This window comes from Pocillopora verrucosa, chromosome 14, assembly GCF_036669915.1.
Source record: "Pocillopora verrucosa isolate sample1 chromosome 14, ASM3666991v2, whole genome shotgun sequence".
NCBI classification, from domain to species: Eukaryota; Metazoa; Cnidaria; class Anthozoa; order Scleractinia; family Pocilloporidae; genus Pocillopora; species Pocillopora verrucosa.
The window spans coordinates 12,522,895-12,535,661 of record NC_089325.1 but is presented as its reverse complement, the minus strand read 5'-3'; the positions used below and the strand labels follow the sequence as shown (position 1 = coordinate 12,535,661).

Genomic DNA, 12,767 nt, shown 5'->3' with positions numbered 1-12,767 from the left:
GCCGACATAGACACAGGAGACTATAGAAAATTGACTGCTGAGGGGGGTGGGGGGGGGAGGAGGATGGGAATAAAACAGAGCCTTAGGAAGTTAGGAGGGGATCGGGTGAACGTTACCTTTACACAACAAAATCCTCCACTCCCTCCCCTTTAGTGAAAGATAATTACCATTCCTTATTTCATAATTCATCATGCATCAGATAATTCCTTTTTTGCTCCGTAATTTTTTAGTCTTCTGTTGAAATTTTTGCCAAAGTCATTCAATTCGCTTTTAATAAAGGGATATGAATGCTTAAGAACTTCTTACTTACCGAGACATTACTGACTATGGAAAAATCGTTCTTCTTGCCGTTTGCTTTCAGCCGTTTGTAAATAAAGTTAAAATATTTCCTTAAGCTATGCGCAGGACACTTTTTGTTGTATTTCTGCTTGGGTGATTGAGGGGTTGTAGGATCTTATAGGAAAAGAGACAAAAATCAGAATTAATTTTCACCATTTGCCGCAAAACCCGTTATCTAGTATGTGGAACTCAGCAACGATATGGATTGGAAGGAGGAGGGGGTCCAGAAAATTTTGGAAGGAGGTCCAAACTTTCAATCTGAAGACAGAGAAAACCTTTAATTGTTTTTTTCGTAATGGCCCAAATAAGCCAAGACATATTGCAAGATAATTGAATAACAAATACTTCATATAGAGTAGGAATACACCATCCTATCATTGTGAGAATTTTGGAATTTGTATAAGTAGTAAAAAAACCTACAGGTCTGATGCGCGGGGGGAGGGGGGAGGGGGGAAGAGAGTGTGCATAACCTCCGGACCCCGTCTGGATCCGCCATTGTGGATCGTTGAGGCTGGTCTGGTTGGGTTTGAAAGAACTGAAGAGAATGTTATAGATTCTTTTCTTAATAATTTCAAGAAAAATCCTTTGTGATATAGCGAGTAGATTTTGAAAATACAAAAACAATTTTAAAAATACAAAAACAATTTTAAAAATACATGAAACCTGTCAAGTACCAACAATGCTGAATCAATCGCATTTTAGATTGGCGTATTCAGCTGCTCGGACAACAGAGCTCTTCGCAGATCAGCTGTCTTCCCACTGTGATAGTATACCAAATTATTCGGGTGGCTGTGAATTATTTCTTTGTTATGCTATTACCTTAACCATTTGTGCGAGAGTGTTTTAATTAGGGAGCTTTAGCAACCACGACGACGACGCTGGGTACGACGCCAAGTAAAAAATGAATTTATATTTTATGAGCGAAATTCACAGTTGTCTAGATCTGTTCGGTTCGTTAATGGCTCTAAAATCGTGCTCGAGCTAAATGTGCAATGGCGTGTAATTCCGAATGGAAATACGAAATATTAGCCGTCGTCGTCCACGTTCCGTACAGGACGTAGAATTTGGTCATTTCACGTTGTTGTTTTGCAGAGGATGGCAAAGAAATGTACAAAGATTTATAACGCACGTGCATAGCCATTGTTCTGCTCATTAAACCTTTTGTTGGATGACGTTCTCGTTGCCGTCGTCGTCGTGGTTTGCTTAAGCTCCCTATTACTGCGGAGATGACAACTTGTGCCAGTTATTAGAGCTAAAGTGTAGTAAGATGCCGATCATAAAGTGATCGGAGAATATTTTTAATGAATTATTTTAAGCAAAAGATCACAATTTCAAGCGGTTTACCGGCGAAGTAACCCACGGGGGATTTTGGGAGAACATTTCTTGTGTAGAGAGTGCGCTCTATTGCTTTTGTAAAATAAACTTCAATTTTTTGGGGCTACCCGGTGCAGTAAACGATATGTTTTTGGCCAATCAATGCGCACGTAGTATCTCAGTTTATAAGAATCAGATATGCTTTTATAAATTACAACACATTTTTCGGAAAGGAACCTTTAATTTTCTCACATCCTCTTCTAACCTTCCCGTTATCCCGGCAAGTGGTAATATGTTTATTTAAGAAGGAAAATGATGACAAATATTTGGGTAAATTTGCCGCTATCGCGTTATCGAGTTTAAAAATTCATCAGATATTTGGCTAGCATGACATAAGTCTATTTCCGGCTAGAAATCTTATCAGAAACCTTTCAGTTATCTTAAAAGACATCGCTTTAGAAGTTCCGTTAGCTTAAAGTGAATTATGACAGTGGTTTTATTATCACATACAAGGGATTTCTACTATCGCGTGACATGCTTTCAATCGGAGGTTAGCGTGACTTTCGGGACCAACTTTGACGCGATAACTCGTCTTGCAAGGACCGGAAATGCGCGAATACATCGCAGCCTTCGTGAATAATTGCGAATAAACGTAAATAAACTTTTACAGAATCTGCAGGGACAGAAATATACTGATTTTAAAGTAGTTTAACTTCAATTTAAGCCCACGTGTGCAAAAGACGTCAAAGAGATAAATTATAATATTGTGTATTTTTTCATTTCTGACTCTGATTAACCTTATTGATTAGAGAAGCCAGCTAGACAGGAAACAGCGAGGCACTTACGTAATTCCTTCTTCTTCTTCTTCTTTTTAAGCGTGAATTAGTTGTCAGACCTTTTACGCAAACAGTACGTGGAACACCCAACCGGAGTATGTCACAGAGAAAGACGTACTGTCGTTTTATGACTTGATGAAAGCTGTAGATACGAAGAACGAAACTGCAAAAAAATCAATGTTCAGAAGGTAAGGAAGGTCTTTCTTAACGATCCATGGAAGAAATAGTAATATCAATACGGTAAACTTGACGATACTTGTTCAAAGTGGTCTTCCTGAAATTTTTTTCGGTTACCGGAACTAGATGAGTTGATCCTGAACATCGCAGAAATGCCATTTGCAAGAACCGACGCAAACGTGTTCAACATTTTCAAAAGAACAAAGTGCAAAATCATACATTTACTGGATTTTAAAAGTCTCCAAATCATTTGGGTAGAGTCAAAAACATTTCATTGGGGTTCAAATCTTCTCTGCAGAAGCCTTAACAATATATGTTTCGCGTCTTTCAGCATAATTTAAGCTTAAGTTATCTAGATTTCACCAGGAGAAATTTGACCGAATTAAATTTGCAAAAAGTGAAAAGAATTGCGCTATATACCGGACTTTTTCCTGTCCATAGCTCTTTTCCTTTGTGAAAGCCTTCCTGTTGCCTTTAAGATCTAAATGAAAAATCTTTAGGACGATCGATTACTAATAAATAAACCTTCTAGCTTCTCAGAGTTCGGTTACGGAAAGGTCCTTTGACGAATTTGGCTCATGACCAAAACTGACTTTTCACCCTTGGATGGCAAAGAGGGGTCCTAGTCCTGTTTCACGTACAAATTTCATAAAATTGCTGTGTCAAGAATTAAAAAGGAAAATTTCTAATCTCACCTCACCTTGTCTTTCTGTAAAACACACGCGTCAGCTATTAATTTTGGGCCCAATCAAGCAGCTGGTATAAACCTTTGGTCACCTTCTAAAGAGACGTCTTGGCCCACTCTACTTAATCGACGGATAAGGAGATTAGCGTCTTTACTGACAAAATGATGACTAATATCTGACTTAGCAACGTTAAATTAAAAAGGCTCCCCCATTTATTCTCAAAAATACAAGTTTCGTCAATTCAGTTTGCCCCAAAATGTCTGTTAAAAATATTTTTTAGTTTCTTGACGGAACCATCTTTCGTCTTCCTGTCTGATTTTTTTTATCGCGATTACAGCTACGACTCTAATCTATTATTAAATACTATGATGACTCGGCTTCGAAGAAGCCATCCTCGTATAATTATCCAGTCTATGTTAAATTAACTCTACTGATCAATGGTTATATCACCTACTGGTAAGTTTAGAAAAAGAGTTCACCTGCCTGTCCCACTTCTACATATCACTATGAATTGATTGACAAATGAATGAGATGCAATTGTCGGTCGTATAACTAGGCTGTCAGTCGTATAATTAAGCTGTAGGTCGTGTAACTAAGCTGTCAGTAATTTGTAGTATTAATAGCTTTTTTGACATTGAAATTGCAAGGACTGGAAAAGTGGAGCTTATTAACAGATCGCGATCCCAAAGATTCGGCTGCTTACAAAGACGCTTCCTGATTCATGATTATTTGAAAAGAGTGTAGAGATAGCATGGTAAGTTTTTGTCATGACTGTAGATTTGAAGTTGCCAAAAAACAAAGCTTATGTACAGCAGTGACTCATTTTGAATAACAACTGAATCAATTTATCTAGCATCGATAGTGAAAACGAAAATGATGCATTTAGTGTACGATAATTCATCCGGTAAAACGAAGAGGCATGACATATTCGATCAGATAAAAATTTACAAGAAGAGACTTCACAGAATTTATTTAAAATGATGTTTTCATATCCGGCCGTTAATGAACTTCAACTTTTGAATTTTTAATTAACTGCTTTTTCCTTGGCGTATACGATCCTTTCTAAAAGACAGATATTTTATAAGCATTCAACTTTAAGCAAGAGTGAAATTAACGTAAGTTTAATTCAAACGCACTTTCTGGTGTTGTCCTTGACAACAAACGGGCTGAAGATATGTCTTTTAGACAATTACGTAAGTTACCTTTTAGGATGGCAACTATTGAAGGAAATTGCATTATTACATGTTTGTCGACACAGCCATACTGATAGTCTCCTTTGATGCCTTTCTTTGGAGTGTCACCCAACACTAAATATTCTTTTATAGGGGAAGGTGTTGCGTTACATCTGATAGGACGGTGTACGACTGAGGAGTAAGCAGCCGATGAGTCTCTTTATGAATAAACAATTCCTCAAGTATTTTACCTTTTTTAATCGAAATGACATTTGAATATTTAGCTAGCTGTGTCTCTAAATTGTCATTATTATGGGAAATGAGTTACAATCATTGCAAAACGAACGATGCACGCGCTTTTTGTGGAAATTACTGATCTGGTCGTAGATTAAACTTGATAATTAGACGCTTAAGTGTTCTCTTGACGCCATGGCAGCCCAAATCAGCAGAAATCTACGAATTTACACATTAGATAGTCGCTAAAGAACTAAAAATGAGTTGGAACTAAAATTTTGCAACGCCTATGAAAGCATCCGTTGCCCCACAAATAGCCTCGAGCTAAACAGATGGTTAATTTCTCAAATGTAACGTTATTGTTAAGCTAAAGAGTTTAGAGCTTAGGATACGCGAGCACAGTCTATGATGTCTAATAACTTAGTATTTTACCGTTTTTCATCATTCAACTTATTTTTATTTTATTTATTTTTTTTTTTTGTGGCAAAGGACCCAGCCATTCCCATGTAAGGTAATCTACTTGGAAAAAGCATGTTTAAATCATGAAGTTTATGCCCTGTTCTCTCAAAAGAGCTGACGAGTCCTGGTGACAGCAGTTTTCAGTTGAGTTTCAAACTCATTCTATTAGTGTCAACAAAAAGGTGGAGTAACGAGGAGAGGAGGCGGGGATTGACGAGGAGAGGAGGCGGGGATTGACAAGGGAAGGTTAAATTTCTTGTAACTCGAGGCGTAAATTTTAAAACCGAAATTAGCTTGGCATACTATCCACACACTTGTTAAGTTTTAACAGGGTGCCAATATATACAAAAGAAATAGAGCTGGTGCTCTTATGGTTTGGAGACAGACCAGCTTATGAGTTTGTGATCATTGAATTTGTAAATATGGAAATGTTGATTAGTTTTGTTGTTAGCTTTTTAGTGTACACAAAATATCGCTGGAGCGCTTCCCTTACAGTTCCTTCAATTATGGCTGTGTTCACTTTATGTAGAACTTGAGAAATCTGAAAAGATTTATTGCTAACTAAGCAGATCTTTTGAAACGTTTATTACAAGTTGTTTTGACGATTTGATCACGCACAGAGAAAGGAAGTTTTATAACTGTAACCTTCTACTGTGTACGTCAGCCTATCGACGTTTTGAAAACACGAATATAAACAATCGATTTTACTCTCACTGGAGATTTGTATTCGAAAACGTGATGTTTTGAAGAACCCCGTCGCGTGTCAGACTTGTGATAAACACAGGGGATATGCGCACCAAAACGGAAGAAAAATTAAATCGTCGCCCGAGAAAGTAACACAAACCTATAAAGAGTGCTGACAGACTCTCTGTGAAAATGTCAAAAAATGCAAACGTCGTAAGGTGTTAGTAATAATTATTCCTCGGCATAACAAAGCACCTGCCGTTTGTTGGCCAAGCCAGTTTTTTATTGCGCACGGAGCGAATGAAAATCTTTCCGATATCATTTTCCGGTGAATAATTAAACGTACCTCAAAACGTTTACTCTAATTTCACCTTTCTCTTTCGATAAGGATATTCTATAAGGAACTTAAAACCGGGAAACATTGCCGTACAAGCCCTTAAACAAATTGGTAAGTACTTACTGCTTTAAAACCGGCTTTTTCACGGATCTGTTTTTCAGAATATTTTGTAAGTACCATGAAAAAAAAAACCAATTAAAGCTACCTAAGAATCGTCTCTTATTTTATTCGTATATTTTCTTCGCTATAAGAAGAAGAATAGAGGAATATTTAAAAATGAGAAAATAACTGCAAATGTAACACTAGAGAGCAATGAGTTCGATTGAAATTTTTCAATCAACTAAATCTTTCTCTAAAAATTCATACTGTTATTTGACAATCATATATACGCATGAATGTCTTCCGAAAAAAAAATTTACACTGATTAAAAGCATAATTATATTTTCCAGATTTTTTCTTTGTGGTCAGTAAACATTTGCTACCAACTATTGGGAAAAAATATTAAAAACTATACGCTTTTATTTCACAATAATATATTCGTTTTGCTAATAATTAAAATGGAAGAGTAAAAACTCCTAACTAGTTGACACTTTGTTGGAAGCCGCGAACAATACTTAAACAACGAATCACTATAGAAATTGTCGTCTGTTATTGTCTGTCAAGATTGTAAGGTCACTTGCTTTTTAATCTTTTCCGAATATTTAATTCTGGTATACGAATCATCATTCACAATATTTGGTGAGATTTTTTTTTCATGACAGTCGTGATCATTTGTTGATAAAGAATCTCATGCCACATAGAAATTGTTGAATTGTTGATTAAAAGGGACATCACCAAAAGCTGCCCGAACAAACACCACTCAGCTCGACAGCTCGTCTAACATATATAAATTTTGTGTATGTCTCCCATGTGTTTTATTTTGCAAAAAGCTCAGCAATCTCCTTGCATAGTGTAAACAGGACTAATACCAGACTAAACAAAGGCAATTTTGAAATGATCTCGTCAATTCTAAAACATGCCAGATTACAGCTGAATAAATCATGGTTGTATTATTAATGGTTAAAAAAAATTCCATGGCAACATTATGTACTCTTAAAAACACCTTTAAGTTTGTAGCTTAATTTTTTTTTTGCAGAGTCTAAAAATTTGCAACGTTGGGTCAGAGCAAGAGAAAATACCTCATTATTTCCTCAAGGCCAGAGGCATCATAAATTAATGATCAATTTAGGAGGCTCTAAGGCAACACATTTTTTCAAAGTTTTGCATAAAGATGAATTTTTACTACAGAAGTTAATATGAAAACTGCCGCGACTGGCTTTCGAGTTTGCTCAACTATCGAGAAATTTAACCCACCCCTAGCCCCCCCGAGTGTTTTAGATGAGGTTTAAGGCTTTGTAAACGCGAAAACCACGCGTATCTAAGACATAACAAACACGTTTACACTCTCTCGTCAAAACACGTCTATAAATCAATAACAAGAGAGTGCGCACCGTCAGTTATCAGTGGGTTATCTTTTGAAAAATAAAAAGTTTATCTGAAAATATCATTACTATTTCACGAGAAAAGAGAAATTCTTACAAAATGGGACAACTATCATCATTGAGTGCAGCAGATATCGCTAAGTACGAAACAATTTATCACGGGAAAGTTAGTATTTTCCTTTAATTGGTGTGAAATGACGAGGAATTGAATTTCTCGTCATTTCACGTCAAATAAATGGAAATCTTTTTGGGTTTTAGGTAGAAAGACACTAAGGCGCCAATTATTACTCTCCACGAACAGGCATGATCAAGATATTAATTTTGAAATGATCACTAGCAGAAATAATTTTAAAACTTTCTTTTCGAGTAGTAATAGCATTACGTAGATAAAAGAAAATACAGAAAAATAGCAGCACCATTACCGAAGCTTCTTTCGTGTGCACCGTTTTCAAATCGTTGAACTAAAAAGGATCGTCAATGGTAATTTGATAATATGAAAATAAATTAAATAAAATTTTTAAAATATCGAGAGTATGGCAAACGCCAAATAATTGTTACGGAAAATCTATTATTTGACACTACCACGAATTTAAAGCATCCATTGTATTAGGAGGCAGCATGTCTCTATAAACAATTCTCTACAATTGTGTGAGCGAGCCAGTTCAAGATTCCTGTGTTTTAGCAATCGAAATCTTTTTGAGAAAAACAGGAAACCGACAGCTCCTTAACGATCAAACATTTTCGTACAGTGGCAAGCTGGAGGGTGGAAGTAGACCGAACAATTTCATCCAGTAGTCACGCATGTGGAAAAGCCGTGCGCTTGTTTGATCGTTTGGTAATCCGTCTTAAATGCGACAAACACCATTTGGAACGAAAATGTTGAATGGTTTAGCCAGGGGCTAAGGAAGAGTTAATGACAAAAATGCTGGTAAGAAATGCGCTTAATTTGAAGAAACATTTCTTTTTCAAGAATCCTTTTGAAAACTCAAGATAAGCAAATGGCCTTAATTTGTTTCTATCTAAACAGGTTCATTGACATGTCATTTTTGTCTTGATTTTCAGAGCGCAACGCATTGTTAAGAACAGCAATTTCCGAACAGCCAAGACTTAAAAGATCATGATATGACTGCTTCCACGCCTTCAGGCTTAAAGCTGTTCCTGAACCATACACGCTTATCGGCAATCATGTCTGAGCAAAACTCAGCCTTACCTAACTTAACTACATCTCCACCAACGACTCAAGCCAGGGATGGAGAATCAATAGATTCTGATGACGCGACATGGATTCTGACAAGTGCCTTCATTATTTTCACAATGCAGTCTGGCTTCGGTCTCCTCGAATCCGGCATGGCGTCAAGAAAAAACGAAGCCAATATCATGGTCAAGAATGCGGTGGATGTCATCTATGGTGGATTGTCCTATTGGCTTTTTGGGTTCGCGCTCAGTTTTGGAAAAGAGCAAATTGGGAATGGCTTCCTCGGCTTGGGATATTTTCTGACGGACGCAGACGAAAGCGAAATGGGGCAGGTGTTCTCAAAATATTTTTTTCAACTCTCTTTTTCTACGACGGCGACAACAATTGTTTCCGGAGCAATGGCGGAAAGAACAAACTTAAAAGCCTACACACTTTATTCGTTTTTGAACACTTTGACTTACACCCTCCCAGCTCACTGGATTTGGGCTGACAATGGCTGGCTTCGGAGAATGGGGGCCGTAGACATCGCCGGCTGCGGAGCAGTGCATTTAGTCGGAGGTGTTAGTGGTCTGGTGGCGACAATAATATTGAAGCCTCGAACGGGAAGATTTGACACAAATTCTCCGCCACTGCAAATGGCCTCTCCGACAAATGTTCTCCTGGGAACTTTCATGTTATGGTGGGGCTGGTTGGGTTTCAATTGTGGCAGCACATTTGGAATAAGTGGCAAGAAATGGAAACTTGCTTCAAGGTACAAATATTCACGTGTCTCTAAATAAACATTTATCCAGACATGTTAAATACATTCGTACCTATATACCGCAAACATGATAATTTTCTCCCTTCAAAATTTGACAGTTATCTCATATAATGTAGTGTAATAACGGATCAGTCATATTTTTTATCGCCTAGAAGAGGTCGGTGGATTTTGGTCGTGTCTCTACGATTTACAGTCAGGTTTTTTCAGCCCCCCCCCCCTCTTTACACTCTGTTGGCGACGACTGATTCCCCCCTCCGTTCCCCCTCGGAGCCATGTGATTTCCACCCCCAAAAAAAATCTTCCGGGGGGCCCCCCTCCCCCCAAGCGATGATTGTTCTCTAATCACCTACGTCTGTAGGTAGAGGGAAGACGAAAATATATTGTATTTTTCGCGTATAAAGTTTAAATCTTCCCAAAAGTTTATAACCAGTCGTTTTTACATCTTGGTGTATTTTATCAAACAGGTCAGCTGTAGTTACAATCAACGGCTCTATTGGCGGAGGGATAATGGGCATGATGTACAGGTAAATGAATACCGATAAATGTGCCAAGAACACGCCTTCAGACGCCGCCATTTTGAAACCAACTAGGTAACCTGGCTGCTCATGCAGTCCCACAACGAGCAATTTACAAACAACTGCTGCCCTTTTTATTGCAAACATATTAATAATTCATTATTTGATTCAAGAATTCCTTTTTTTTGTAGCTCCTAATTGTACAAACGGGTTATTAAGAGACGGAAAAAAGAGGGTGATATATCGTAACGCCGCAGGTACGCGGCTTGGCTGTTTAGAAAAAATTCAAAATGGCGGCGGTTAGATCACTGGTTTCGTCTGAAAACTCGGTCAGCTAGTGTTACAGTCTTGATATTAATTTTTGATGGCGGAGATGATAATTATGTGGATACTGGAGCGTGCTTCATCGCAGGAGGAGTTCAGTCTCTTGGCCTGATCCTCTGCCTTTGGATCACTAGTTGATCTAAATTTTCATACAACCAATAAGAAGCCCTGTGTTATTATTTTTTTCAGCTACATTTTCTTCAAAAAGAAGTTAGATATTCCGACGTTTGTGACGGGGATTTTAGCAGGGCTCGTCAGTATTACAGGTATTTGTTTTTAAAACTGATAATCTACAATGAACTCCAATGGAGGCTCAATCTCATTAAAAACAAACAAACAATAACAAAACAGCAAGACAGTGAGGTTTGAAATGCTTCATGATTTCACAACTGTAATGCTAGAACTTGGCCAATCACAATGTGAAGCTTACAGGTGTATATGATTTCTCTCTGACAAGATGAATTTAAATTAGAAATTTGACAATAGAATAAATTACGACATTTGACAAAACAAACATGATGGAAACAACCTGCTTTACCTCGAGAAGCTCTGGCGGTACTACTAATGTGACTCAAGTCTTGGAGTTATTTTCCAGGATACCAGCGGATAAGTCTTTGAAAATTACCATTAGAAATGCACAAAACTTGTAAAATTTAAGATTTAATCATGTTCGCATAGTCGTTAAAAAGGTTAACACTTTTGCAAATAAACTGGTGACCCTCTTCCCGTGAAGAATGATGTAATTAAATCCTTGTCCTTTATGCTCTGCTCAGCTATCTGTTCCCTCGCTCGCCCATGGGAAGCTCTTCTTATTGGTGCAATCGGCGCCATGTTGGCATGTCCCACATGTGCTCTTCTTGAAAGGCTCAAAATCGATGATCCTGTCAGCTGTGTACCTACACATGGCTTGGCAGGGATCTGGGGCCTATTGGCTGTTGGCTTGTTTGCTGAGAAAGACATACTGGAACGTACATTCTCCAACGAGTTTGGACTCTTCAAAGGTGGTCCTTGGAAATTCGTGGGAGTTCAATTGCTTATGTCCGTTGTAATGGCTGCGTGGGCCGGTCTCACAACATTACTAGAGCTACTATTGGTCGATCGGCTGCTTGGACTACGCATGAGCGTTGAGGATGAGCTACTGGGCGCTGATAAAGTTGAGCATGGAATTGACGATGACATTCCCGACCCGAATCACGAGGAGAAAGAAAGGGAAGGAGACAACAACATGACAATAGTAGAACTGGATCTAAGCGCCTTGGAAAAAGGTGAGATTGGCACCACTTTGTCCAAAACAGAGAACGGAGGGAAAGATTCGCGCAAAATAATCCGTACCCGAAGGAAACTCCCTCGACTGAATTGGCGAAGAGCTGTGTCACTGAGAAGCTCTGCAACCAAGAACTCTGGCAAGGGTACATTTTCATTAAAAGACGGGTATAGTAACGGCGAGCTTGCTCAAGAAAACGGAAATCTGCCGACTTCCACGACGAACAGTAGTGTTTTTCATACAAGCTAAGACTAGAAGCAGAAAACTTAAAAGCGGAAGTGAAGGGGCTGCTTTTTAAACCCCGCTGTCTGCTTTATTAAATTTAGGAGAACGTTTTCCAATCAAGCAGTTCGTACAACTACGAATTAAAATAAGTAAATAGACAAATGAATAAAGAAGAACGTTTTGTCTATCGGGGGCTGAATGTTTTAATCAAATAAATCCTTTAACCTCAAAGGTCTGACTTAACATAAAGATAAAAATTAAAAATACAAGGGTTATAAAAGCTCGAGAGAGCTGAGCTGTAGTCAAAGAAGCTCAATATGAATTTCGTTTTGGTTTGTGATATTTGGAGCTGAACCTCACCCATTTCTCCTAATGAAAGCCTTGGACCAACGCCTTATTGGGATGGATAACCCTATTGATTACATATATGGGGGCAGCTTGTCCCAAACGCTTCTTTGTAGGTGGGTGGGCAGGGTCTCACTGAATGACACCTTTGGTGATGTGAACTTCCTGGATTAATAACATTACTATTATTATTATTATCATCTTATTATAAGGCGGTATAATCAAAGGTAATTCGGAATTGTATCGGTTTAATTTCTCGACGCTCTGTAATTGTAATCAGTTAAAAAATTACGCGCCAAATATTCGACCAATTAAATTTGGTGACATGACTTTCTTTGAGTCCTCATTAGCTCGTTTATACTATGTGTACATCTTAGTTTGAAAGGTCTCGATTGAAATCTGAAAGCTTGCATTTACGAA

The 12,767-nt window shown here is 38.0% G+C and overlaps 1 protein-coding gene across 6 annotated transcripts; it reads left to right on the top strand.

Annotated features, from left to right (window-relative positions):
* The first annotated feature begins 2,330 nt into the window (after positions 1-2,330).
* LOC131782404 (putative ammonium transporter 3) lies at positions 2,331-12,634 on the top strand. 6 transcript variants are annotated; one of them, XM_066160972.1, is made up of 8 exons: positions 2,331-2,677; positions 4,000-4,106; positions 4,678-4,766; positions 5,248-6,349; positions 8,782-9,665; positions 10,139-10,198; positions 10,703-10,779; positions 11,287-12,634. In XM_066160972.1, the coding sequence occupies exons 5-8, from the start codon at positions 8,842-8,844 to the stop codon at positions 12,024-12,026; spliced, it is 1,701 nt and encodes a 566-aa protein (XP_066017069.1). In that variant the 5' UTR covers positions 2,331-2,677; positions 4,000-4,106; positions 4,678-4,766; positions 5,248-6,349; positions 8,782-8,841; the 3' UTR covers positions 12,027-12,634. The 6 variants fall into 6 exon arrangements, with proteins under 6 accessions (XP_066017069.1, XP_058955123.1, XP_066017071.1 ...); XM_066160973.1 differs by lacking the exon at positions 2,331-2,677 and having other exon boundaries at positions 4,005-4,106; positions 4,678-4,723; XM_059099140.2 differs by lacking the exons at positions 4,000-4,106; positions 4,678-4,766; positions 5,248-6,349.
* The last annotated feature ends 133 nt before the right edge of the window (positions 12,635-12,767 follow it).

Bases quoted from the DNA above. Each gene is read 5' to 3' on its own strand.
- LOC131782404 (XM_059099140.2), top strand. From the start codon at position 8,842: ATGACTGCTTCCACGCCTTCAGGCTTAAAGCTGTTCCTGAACCATACA. The intron at 9,666-10,138 runs GTACAAATATTC...TTTATCAAACAG, and splicing joins AAATGGAAACTTGCTTCAAG to GTCAGCTGTAGTTACAATCA. The intron at 10,199-10,702 runs GTAAATGAATAC...TATTTTTTTCAG, and splicing joins ATAATGGGCATGATGTACAG to CTACATTTTCTTCAAAAAGA.